Below are 13224 nucleotides of genomic sequence, written 5' to 3' on the forward strand. Positions count from 1 at the left end.
TACAGCTATGTTTGAATACAAAAGGTCTATACAAAAAGCCCAACGTGCTGTGTGCAAAATATATAGTAAATAAAATTTAGATCACCTGAATCGAGAGATCTTACTCAAGGCATGGCAAGAAAAGTATTCGTTTTGGCAGCCACTGGGCTTGCAGGAATAGTTATTGTACTTCAGGTGGTTGGATTTGCTCTGCCAGCATGGTTTGTGATGAACGTGGGCGAAGGCTCTCTACGTATTGGCTTATGGAACGTAGAAATGTGCAATCGACAAGTCTGCCTGTCAACCACAATGGAGAAAGTTTTTTTGGCTGAGTATGAAACAGAATCGAAAAGGTTTGGTAAGGATGGAATCCATATGTATATGTTGTAAACCGAGATAATTTTCTTGCGTGTTCTTTCAACCCCCCCCCCATATAATGTTTTTCTGATTGATGTATGTTTTGAATCTGTTTTTGCAATACATGACCAGGTGATAATACTCAAGTACGTTCTCTTTTTTGAATAATGTAGGTTATCGAACCCATTTTCTTTCAGTTATCTACTATATGCTTTATGCAATAGAAATATCAACAAAGAATTGCTTCATAAATTATGCATGCTAAACAAATTCATATTTATCGACCCCATAATAAAATGGTCTGGATGTTCTGTGTTGATTTTTGAGGATTTCGAAACCTGTACAACGTATGTTGGACAATTGATCAGTTTACTTCGGAATATGAACAAGATAAACAACAATGTAACGGTGGAGAAATATTAAATAGTTAAGACAATCTTTGACTCTTTTTTTTTCTCTGCCACTATCATCTGTGCCTTTGGAGCCAAGTCCCTGGAGTTAAACAAAAGATACGGTTGCATTTATATGATATTCGTTTTCAAATGTCCATTAAATGTGCATGAAGTTCTGGCGTGATGATTTCCTTAGTTTACAACTTATGACCCAGCGACACAAACTGAATATTTCTGGAGCAGGAGAATTCGTTTAAATCCTCGGATGACACGTGTTGACACTTACGTCATCGTACCATTTACTGTTGTCACTTCGCCTATAAACGTCACAATTGTGACAGTTGTCGTTGAGCAACAAGAACCTCAGATTTAAAAGTCAAAAAATCATTATTGTCTATATTTTGGCTTTGCCCTATGACATCATCTCTTTTGTAGAGGCACTGCGATCGATCATGAAGCGGTCTATAGTCGTATTTTGTTTAATCCATTTATCTCTTTATTCGACAGTTTTCCCCGTTTTCTTTCTGTCCGTGCATAAGTATTTTTACTGATTTTTCTTCAAAATTTTGTGATACTGTTTTGGCAAATGTTCATATAGTTTGGTGTAGTAGTTGCCAAGAAAAGTCCAACATTACCACTTTATTCACAAAAGTACTATTGTGATATCTACAGATCTTCAGTATACACTGTTAAAATTATATATCAAAATTACCGACGGTAAATGTCACAATTGTTTTTAGGAATTACGTTGACTGGCATTCATAGCATTCACCGGCGGTAATGTCAGCGGTAAACGTGACATAGTGACACTTACCAGGTAATACGGTGTCACCATTAAATGACACAGCGTTTTTGACATTGGCAGATTATACATAGCTCTGGTTACCTAATTTTTGACTTCCTGCATGTGAGTGATAAGGCTACACATATTTTATTTTATTGATACGTTCATTTTTCGCTTCAAAACGTGCCTGTCTTTGGCATTTATAATATTTAATTTTGTTTAGATAACAGAAAACAACAAAAGCTAATAGCAGTATTAATTTATAGCTCCAAGGAGAGAATCGAGGTTGATTGGAACAGCTGAAAATACGGGTTGAGGGAGGAGAGAAAAAAATTGGTCGAGATTAGATCACGATACCTCTGACACAATCGTCATCCACTCTTACGTCAAAGCTAATCAGAAAACGAGACTGATACGCTGATTAGTTTGATATTATTTTATGTTTGAAATCAATTTTACCTTCTGGTTAAAGTGTTACTTTTAAGTACAGACAGTAACGGAATATCTGCCTAATGTATGATGATCAGGAAAATGTTTTACTTTAATTTTCTCTGTAGCAAACATTGAGGAGTCCGAAATTCTTACGAATGTCATAAATTGAAGAAAATGTACCATTTATTTAAGTTTTAATTAGTGCTGCATTCTCACAGTTATTATTATTATTATTATTATTAGAACATTTATATAATTACCTCAAAAAGATTTTTCTTTTCGAAATATAATTTTTTGGGGTTTTGAAAACCGATTTAATCCTAGAGGGGAAAACCCCTCTTGTCATTTTAGGCTCGTTGGCATGGAGGGAATACCAGGCTGAAGCCACTCTCAGTTTCATTGGTGCCTTGCTTTCGGTCGGCCTCCTGACTGCCCAAACGTTCGTGATTTGTGTAGCGAAAAGCAACAACTGGAACCGCACCAATGTGTCGGCATACTTAGGAGCTTCTGTATCCATTGGGTCAGGTAAGTCAGTTCAACCAAGTACAAGTGTATTTAATACTATTTTGTTAGTCTGCATAGTTACAGTCCCATATTCTCCACATTTACAAGCAAGAAACTTCAGCTCAGTTCCCATATCTCGAAATGAGATATAATGCTAAGAGAATATCTATGCCTCGGAAATAGATGCTTGTAATGGAACAAAATTTACGAAGACCCTGCAATTTACAAGACTCTGGATTTACAATAATTAAAGTAACGTAATGTTTAAATGTTTGTCCTTGAAGTTTGTTTTTGCATTTAGTGCTATTAAAATTCTGAGAATACGATAATAGTGATGGACGTCGGCTGAAAGATTCTTTTGGTGACCTGTACATTATATTTCCGGAGTAAATCCTGTGTTTGGTGACCTCTAAATCCACGTGGAACAGCACAACCATCTGTCATGTGGCCATTTTGAATTTCGCGCTAGAAAATGGCTGTTACCAAAACCGGTAAATGTGTCAAAATGTATGCAGGTTTGTTCCAGAAAGATATCCATGCAGCAAAATTGCACATTCTAATGAAGAAATGTCCTCAGACCTACATACCGTCCATCAGTATCAACACAGATGTGGGGTGTGTGATTTATCGGACTAATATTGACCTTGCTCCTATATCATCGCAGAAGTAATTCTAAAGAAATCAGGTGGATTGATGTGTAGAGCTAGGTACCACGATATAACCTCAGTATACCGCAATTATATTAAGGACCAGCAAGTTTATGTTCTGGGTCAAGGGACAAACACTTTTTTGTTGACTTTAATAGCGGGAAAAATATCTTGACCTGATATATAGCAAAATAAAAATAAGGATCATCAATATAAGTATATTTGTAGCTTTGATTAATTTGTAATAGATACAACATTTACATTAAAAAAGGATAATTATTTAAAACTACTTTGCCACGAATAATGAAAACACTCTGTTAACATCATTAAGTCGTACCAATATTCTTCGGGTATTTCTGTACATTCCTTACTGAAGGAAACTCTCGACGTACCAATACAGTGAAAAAAATACCGTGGTATGTACCGCCGTAAAAAAATAATATCTACGGTAAACCGGCAAACCGGTAATACCGCACACCTCTATAATGGAAAGAGCGAAAGGTAGCACTGAATACATTTTGGGCATGTGTAGCAAAGAGAAAACGCGCTTGCTATGCACTCCAACGACCCCGGGTTTAATGTTTGGTTTCCCTACGTGAAAAGTATATGGTCATCTGTCCAAAGTTAGCGTTTTCCTTGTACGTAATTAGGTCTTCTCTCCCCAAAACCGTTTAAAACATCAAAGCTGTCAAGAGTGCTACCGACTTAAAATTAATAAAGTTTAAAATTAAAAGTGATGTATTAGAGTAAATGCCTTTGAGGACGGAAACAGTATAAAAATGACCATTTACTAATAACTATAACATTTCTCGTGCTATCCTTTATAAACGACCTTTCGCCTTTTCACCCTGGCGTGTTTCTTCTGTTACGGAGCAATTTGATTTAGGCTCATGCTGACGTGAGACGTCTCAGCAAGAAACCAATATTCCCTATCTTAGCATCATTTTATACTCGATTTTAACCAGAAGTATGTTTATGGAATATACGTATGCGAACACACATTCATTCGCGGATATACATACCCATGCACTAGATGGAAGCAGACAGACATACATACAGACAGAGAGGCAGATAGGTGAGAGCCACAAATGTTCTATACATGCATAGTGTGTCTAACATCGATATTTCTCCAAACTGTATACTCTAAGATTTCCAACCATTCAAGGAAATACAATTAAAATAATCATCAAGATGACTCGTACATGCGCATGTCTTTTCAAGGGTGGTTGACATTTGTGCATTTTGAAAAAAAAAACTCAAGTTTTTTCATGAACAATATAATAAACATTAATAGAAAAGCAACATTCTAAATCAATAATAAAAGAACCTTAAGAAGTTAGAATTCGTTTCTCGTTGTCGTTCAAGCTCCATTAACTGCTGTGATTGAAGCTGTGAAAGATACAAATATTTTAATTATTCCTCAAGCGAGATAAATTGCAAGAACTTTTAACGCAGCGATACACTTTCGCACAATCAAATAATGCAAACTAGAGCATAAGTTAGTAATGGAAAGATAAAAAGTTCTAAAATAGGCAAAGAATATTTATTTGAAAGCTGGGAGCAGCGCAAGCTAGAGAGAAAAAAATAAAAGATGTAAAAACAATTGATCAAATATTGATAGAATTTCTTTTAAGATAGTGAGATATCGATCCTGCTTGCATAATGTCAGTGTTCTGTCACATTTTCTTGATATACATCTGCCATCTTAATTGAATGAACTATCCGGAAGTGAGTTGCATCGAGATGCCCTCTGGTGTTTTCATGGGGAGATACTAACCCTGAAACCCCCTATAGGACTCACGGTACTAATTCAACTTCAATGGTAAACATATGGAAACACTTTCATATTCAAAATTCAATAACTTAAAATTTCTGGGTGCTGATAATGACACCTATATTTCTTCATGCACATCTAACCTTGGTGCAAGCTTATGTGTGGAGAACACCATTGGACCCGCGGCACTTTGTTTATATACATGTGCATGAAACACGTGTTATTGATTCTGCACCAAACGAATCAGGTGCTACTTTCAGTATTGAGTACTCCTGAGTCAAGCCTGTAAAAATGCTAAAATTGCATCAGTAGAAATTTGTCAATATTTTTTTTACATTACATATAGGATAAGCTCTCAAAAGATATTTTTACTAAAATTTTAATTTTCATTATTAACCAATTATGGACCACAAAACCCGTAAATACTCTATTATTTCTAGACTGGTTCACAGTTCTTCCATATAATTAGTACCGTGTGTCATATAGCCTGGAGCTTAGAGCTGCGCATATATTCTGTTTTACGTTGAAGCTGGTATCATCATCATCATCTTTATTTCCTTCCATGGAAGATTACATGATATAAGAATAAATCATCTGAATACAATCAATAAATATTTAAAAAAAAAATAAAAAAATTCTATATTAGAATACAAATTCTTACACAATATCAATCAACAAAGTGTTCGTCAACTCATAAGTTGCAAGTTTCAGTACCTTATTTACAGAAGATAGCTGCACACTGCATGACAAAGTATGCTGCATACAGGACGAATAGCTTGGAGTTTTCTTTGTCGATTACTCCTGATGGTAACCTTTTACCTAAAAGATATTGTAGTTGCAGCTCATCTTCTGCATTAAATAACGTAATGTGCAGGCTCAGGGGAAATTTATCAGTAAGGAAATCCCAGAAAGAATTTCGAAAGTTCAACATATAAGGACAACTAACACAACAATGAAGTATCAAGTCTATATAAACATTCCCACATCTAATACACATATCAAGCTGTGTTTGTGGAACAGCAGCCCATAGTTTAGCTACATATGTAAATACCTTAGTGTGTTGTCTGGTTTTAGCCGACTGCCACACTGAGGCAGGTCGTAAGTATTCGTGTATCGAAGAGAATCTATCAAAATCTGCTTGATTAGACATACGAACTCTCCAGAGGCTATTTTCAAGACCAACAATTTTTGACCTTACAATTTCTTTCCAATTATGTTTATCTGGAATTTCAGAATGATGTAAATAATCAGTTAGATACCCGAGCAAGTCAAACTTCTTTGAGGTTTAATATAAATTTGAAATTAACCCGCAGCTTGACATGCATCCGCTCAAAATGAAGTGAAATAACGCAACGTCAAACATACGTTTAGTATGTACATTGTTAGGCATCAAACACAATCTGTGTAAAAACATCAATTTTCTTCTATCAATTTCGGACTGCGCTATGTCCATCCTAGCATTCCCAGGGCAATGTCTGATCTTGTATGTATTGGAAAACCTTGTAAATGTTTGCAAAATACCTCAGAGTGTTATCCAATAAAGCGAGGTCACTTTTTGAAATGTTACACCATAATTCACTTCCATAAAACATTGAAGGGAAAATTACCTTTTAAATTACATTTGCAGCAACCAAAGGATTTAAACCATTCGGTTTAATGCCAATACCAAACAGACCGTGAAAAGATTTTTTCCCTTTCTTGCATGCATCGAGTATTGCGTCATGCGACGTCAGCTTTGAGTTAATCCGGTGACCCAGGTGTGTTGCCGAATCGGTAACCGGCAAACATGACGGGCCAAGATACCATTTCATATTGATATAATTCTTGTATTGGGGTCCGAAAATGATAATGTATGACTTTGTGACACTAAGCTCGAATCGCCACTTATTACTGTAGTCGTATGCTATATCTAACAGCTTTTGTAGATTGCCAGGATATATAGCCAAAAGTGAAATATCATCAGCTAGGGTTGGATTTCCCACAGCTAAGGATCCAATCTTTGCTCCAAATCCACTATTTTCTAACTGTAGCAGCAAGTCATTTATAAATATTGTGTACATCAAGGTTGACAAAACACCCCCTTGTCTCACTCCTTGGCCAATTGAGAACCAATCTGAAAATTGACCATTTACAAGAACTTTACTCTGTAAATTTGTATACATGTTAAAAAATATCAAAAGGGATTTACCCGTAATTCCCAACGTGAATAATTTAAAAAGCAGTCCTTCGTGCCACACGGTATCAAATGCCTTTTTTTGTATCAAGAAAAGCAGCAAAAACCCGTGAACCCATGTTTACATTATATTGTACTGATTGCAACAGCACAAAACTCGCTGTTGTGCAGCCTAAACATTTTTGGTAACCATGTTGTTGTGAACTGGGTATACTAGAATTAGTATCTTTGAGCCAAGTTACCAAACGTTCATGAATAATTTTCTCAAAAGTTTTGTAGATAACAGGCAGTAAAGTAACAGGCCTGTAACTTTCGAGGGAGTTCTTTGATTTTCTGTTACCTTTGTACAGTGGTATTACTAACCCTTTTTTGCAATCTACAGGTATGTAAGATTGATCAATCATCCGAGTAAATAAAATTGTCATACACTGGATGATGTAGTCGCTGTCATAGATCAAATGTTCATTGCAAATTTGATCATGGCCCGATGCTTTTGATTTCTTTAGACCTTTAATGATTTCTCTTACTTCGTTTAAACTGATACTGGTCTGTAAGGCCTCGATATGGCTTACTTCGTCCTGTAGACCCCGATTTAATTCTCTCTCTATAAATTCATAAAAGTTTCCGTCAAAACTATGGTTTAAATTCGGCGTGTGAATGTCCTCATAGTATCTGGCAAAGCCATTTGCGATGGAATCATCATCACGGACACAAACTCAATCAGTTGATAGTTCCTGACAAAAATTTGTATTGTTCCCTCTCTTAATGTTGATCATTTTCCAAAAGTGTCTTACATCGCATTCATGTGCTTTTTCAATTTCTTCATACACCTCCCCCATATATTTTTCCACAGCCAGTTTTTGAACGTTTCTAAAGTCTCTCTTCTTATCTTTATATTCTCTGTAAGAATTAAATTGACTACCCCTCGGTCTTCCCTCATTTATCCAAGTATACCTAGCTTGTCTTTGAAGTTTATGCGCTTCTTTGAGTTCATTTGACCAGTATGGTTTGGCATGATAATTGAATTTAGACTTTGGAAGCGCGATGTCGCTTGACTGCTGTATTGCATTAACAATGTGCCGGTAAAAGCTATCAACATTGTCCGAAGTAGTATCTATATCTAAAGTTTTCAGGCGAAGATCCAGCTCAGATTGATAGTTTTTCAAGATATCAGCGTTTAATTTATTCCAGGCTATGTTGTTTCTCTTCATAGACTGTCTGAAGTCTCTCCCACAGGTCACTGTACGAAGGGAAGTAAGGATAGGGAGGTGGTCAGATATCACGTGCTCTTCGTGATCTGAAACAATGTGCACACTTCGTAATTTACCTCTGCATTGATCCGACAGCACAAAATGATCAATCATCGTTCTTGCTGGGGTGAACCAGTGCATATTATTAAATGTCCAGCACTCACTAGATTATTATATCGCAAAAACTCATGAAATACTCTATCTTTGTAATCTCTGAAAGTGTCTGGTTCAGCTACTGCATTGAAATCACCAGTAAAATACACGTACCCCAGCTGTGAGTACTGATCATAGAGATTTTGAATCAACTCAATTTGCGCTTTGTAACAATCAATGCCATATAATAGGGTCGGCATATATACACAAAAAATATATACATTTTGCATATCGGGAAATTTGAATTCTATGCCAACAACTCTGTCACTATTAACTTCATCTATAAAGTTAGCATATCTCATGAGAGAAGCTTTGCAGAAGATTGCAACTCCTCCTTTACCACATTTTATTAACGTGCTATTAGAGGAAATATCCTCTGCCTTAGCAGTGCATTTATAATCAGAACGAATAGTATCGCAAAATGGAAGTATGTGCTGTAATAGTTTATGTTCAGTTACGCAAGCTACGTCAACATTATATTTATCCAGCGTTGCAATAAACCTAAGAGCAGAGGACATAATTCCTCTAACATTCCAGGTCAGTATATTAAGATTCATATTAACTTGCAATATAGGCATATTAATAGTTATGCATCGTGAAAGCAGGACTAAAATGACAAAGATGACAAAACACATTAACTTACGACAGAACATAAGGGCAAATTTATGAACAATGAACTGTCACCCTAGTCACGGAATATTGCATCCTGCACCTTCATTTGCCTCCTGATCGCGATTGCTAAACCTGTCTTGCCAAGATTGATTCCCATACCACCTTCTTACATAAACATTTTTTGGCCATGTTACATCATTTTCAACAGTGTTGCAGTCTGAATTATATACAGTCAGCTTGGCCGATAGACATTTACGTCTACTGTGGATAAACGTTATGGATAACGGATCTATATCGTATTCTTTCAAGAATTTACCGAGGCCTTCAGCAGTAGATTTGACGCCAATGCCACCCACATAAAAGCGCTTTGTTCTACGTCTAACTACACCTTCAAATACAACATTCTCATTATTGTCATCAACATCCTCATGTCCAACAATACTCTCTGAACCTATTTCTAAACCTGATTTACCAAATAATCTAGGTCTTTCTACCTGACCCCCAATAACGGTAGGTATCTTGCTAGCAGGGGTTTTCAAGTCAATACCTTTCACATTACTGTTGCTAGTAATCGGATGCCTAACGTTCTCTATCCTGGTCAAAGTCGAAGTCCCCTGTTCAGAAAGCCGTTCGGTGTGGGTTAACAGTTTATTTTGATTCCGAATGGGTGTGCGTACAACATTTGTCACATCAGGATGAACTTTGGCTTTATAAATCTGTGGGATATTTCCATCGAAGGGGGCGATATGTCTTCTATCGAAAGTCTGTGAAATTATATCCGAACATTTTGAAACCAGAGTTTTGCAGAGCACTGACCCCACTCTTTTCCAAAGTTGGTTGGGCCGTTACGCCGGTTCGTGACTCCACTGCCATTGTACCTGGTGTAGAGTCGTCAGCCTCAACCGACACGGGAGACAAACAGTTGGACACTGCAGTTCTGTTCTGAGATTCACTTGATAGGCAGCAGTGTGTATCGCAACCAGTTGTGTTAGAGTCGATCAAGATGGGAGATGAACAGTTAGACACATGAATCTTGTTCTGAGCAGCAACTGATGGAGAGCGTTGATCACCACATCCATTGGGATTACATGATAGGTTACTTACAGCTGGACTATTCGTGCGAACGACATCCACATAAGACATGGGTTTACTCAAAGATTTCATCAGCTTAACTCTAAGTTGCTCGGTGATGGTGTGGAGAGTTTCATTTTCTTTCATCAACACGCTTTGAGTAGTTTTCAGTGACTTAATCTCATTACGGAGCAGTTCTATTGTTTGAGATTGTGCCTGTACCTTATTGTTTACATCAGCACGGAATGCATTAAGGTCATTCATAGTCACCAATGTGATTTGGGTTGCTTTCAGAGATATAATCTCTTCTCTGAACGAAACAACAGTTTGTTGTAGATGACAGCAATCACTCTTGATTTCCGCTAGCGAGAGTCTTGCTGAATTAATCACTTGTTCTGCTTGCCCTGAGCTATGTTCATCGTCATGTTCACAATGTTCAGCTTGTACATTAGGGTTTGATTTCTTTTTGCTAAAAATAGAATCGATCTCGCAAGGATCCCCTTTTATAAATATAGCTAAAGAATAACAATCCCTTGCATATTTTATTAAACTACTTACACCATTTCTGTTCTTTCTAACTACCAAATATCCAGACGGACAGCCAGGAAAACCTCGTGCTCTACTAAATAACACTGACCTATACCAGGTTACAATATCTTCACTGTCGTGTGAAACCTCTAGCAGTTTCTCAATATACATGTCTCTGGGTAGATTATCTAGTTCCTGATCAAGTCTTCTAATATAGTCCTGATTGGGAACCTGAGATATGACATCTTGATATGTTGGGCTGTTACAACGGTGACTCGAATCTTGGGCATCTCTGTCAAAACATGTATTGTCAACATTCTGTATACTCGTGTACTGAGGTTGCGAGCATAGATCTGCCTTGTTTGCATTGTCAGGCTCATCACTCGCCAAATCTGCATCATAAAAAGCATTTAAACCACAATTCCCATGTACAGTACAATCACTTTCATTTTCTGTTTCCAGTTCAGTATATTTCTTCCTGGAGCGAGTCTCATAAACAGAATTATCCATGATTTGCACATAAGCACTGCAACGTCCATCTGAACAGTCCGCCATCTTGTTATTGTCCTCTTCTTGGTATTATTTCTTTGCTCTTGTTTTCCTGTTCCTTTATTCTATTTTAATTGGTGATGGTGGTGGCCGCACTCAGTAGAACTTTTAAAATTATACACCAAGACGGTTTTACACAGTAAACAAATCAAGCAAATTGAGAGATAGTTTTCAAACTTGACGTTATGGGAATGACGTCACTAAATTAAACAATGTTAGTTTACATTACATATAGGATAAGCTCTCAAAAGATATTTTTACTAAAATTTTAATTTTCATTATTAACCAATTATGGACCACAAAACCCGTAAATACTCTATTATTTCTAGACTGGTTCACAGTTCTTCCATATAATTAGTACCGTGTGTCCTATAGCCTGGAGCTTAGAGCTGCGCATATATTCTGTTTTACGTTGAAGCTGGCATGCATATTGCAAATCTGATTATGATTTCCCAATTAATTGACTTTAATGATGATATGTGCTTGTAAAACTTTTTGGTTTGATTGTAAAATAAAATGTGCAATTACAGCTCCATGGCTCATATTTGGATTTTGAGTTTGAAAACGCAGTAGCTCAAAAAATCTTGATAGATAATTTGCAAAAACAAACACATGACAATTCAGTTTAAGTTGCAAATACACGATCAGTCTCTTAGCTTAGTATATACTTATGAAATGTTAGTGATTCTTCTGTATCTAAACACTGAATAAATTCTATTTAAACACAACATAACAAGAACAGAAATCGTATCAAAACAAACAAGTAAAACTGATGCAACCAAAATCTTTATTGTTGTTAGCTGAGCAGTATCTGCTCTTTGAATGGTTTCTGACCAAATATGTATAACTCTCCCATCTTTATTTCAATTTATTTTTGACCTATATTCAAATATCGCCTAAAATTTCAATTATTTCTTTCAGCTCTACTTGGATTTATTGTCATTGGTCGTATGGCGACTGTTATCCTCGATTTAGTGGCTGAATCCCCAGTTGTCAGAGACATGATTGGTGCACCTTATTCGATGATCATCTTCGGTGTAGGTTGTCTTGTCTCCCTCGGTGTCTGTGGGATGGAGCTTGCACTTCCGTCTATACTTCGAAGAGACGCTCAGCCGCAATTCACTCATTTCCACAACGCAGCAATTTAGAGAGTGGATTCTGAAATTTTTATCTTCGATGTCAAATTTTTTTTCATAATGGACAAAGAGACGCTATTCTATTTCTTTTATATCGTGTAACAGAAGAGCTGATAGTAAGAGAACACGATTATGTCAGTGAAACAAATTATATTAGCAGCAAAAAGTATCGAAGAAATGTGATATTGTTTGTTTTTGAGAATACAGTTATTTTTAAATATAGTTTTTTTAGAGTTGTTACTTCGTTTATATTCCTTTATATACGTGGACAGTAGCAAACGATGTGAATTAAAAAATTCCGCAATAAGTGAATTCAAACATGAGAACAGTAGGTGATATCGTAAAATCGACTCTGCATATAGAAATGATTTCTGCAAATATATTGCATGAATGACAATCATGGGTGGATACTTTGTTTTTAATCACTACATTAAACTTAGTAAAATTCCGTTCAAATGGAATGGAATTATTGTCCTTTCCTTTTGCAAGCAGGATCAACATAAATTCTAACTTTCGTTTGATTTCAACTTCTTGTTTTCAATCACGACAAGAATTCATTTTAGCCCAAAAACTAGGTTTCTGCGACTTAGAAATATTGCTTTTCCTTGGCATGTGATTTCCTTCACAACAATAGATAAAACTGCTGATTGTATCTGGATGTATATATATATATATATATATATATATATATATATATATATATATATATATATATATATATATGTGTGTGTGTGTGTGTGTGTGTGTGTGTGCATACGTACATTTTTATTGTTCTACGTGTGTCACCCTTTGTGTGTGTGTGTGTGTGTGTGTGTGTGTGTGTGTGTGTGTATTTTCGCTTTTATTCCCGTGGAAATCCATCTTTTAGGTCAAGAAGTAGGTT

The 13224-nt window shown here is 36.2% G+C and overlaps 1 protein-coding gene across 1 annotated transcript; it reads left to right on the plus strand.

The window, feature by feature from the left end:
* Nucleotides 1-54: 54 nt before the first annotated feature.
* On the plus strand, nucleotides 55-12862 carry LOC149797795 (uncharacterized). The gene is made up of 3 exons (XM_089962766.1): nucleotides 55-337; nucleotides 2296-2469; nucleotides 12127-12862. The coding sequence occupies exons 1-3, from the start codon at nucleotides 112-114 to the stop codon at nucleotides 12351-12353; spliced, it is 627 nt and encodes a 208-aa protein (XP_089818892.1). The 5' UTR covers nucleotides 55-111; the 3' UTR covers nucleotides 12354-12862.
* Nucleotides 12863-13224: the final 362 nt, after the last annotated feature.

The sequence above is a fragment of the Sinohyriopsis cumingii genome, chromosome 6 (genome assembly GCF_028554795.1).
Source record: "Sinohyriopsis cumingii isolate HCF-2022 chromosome 6, ASM2855479v2, whole genome shotgun sequence".
NCBI classification, from domain to species: Eukaryota; Metazoa; Mollusca; class Bivalvia; order Unionida; family Unionidae; genus Sinohyriopsis; species Sinohyriopsis cumingii.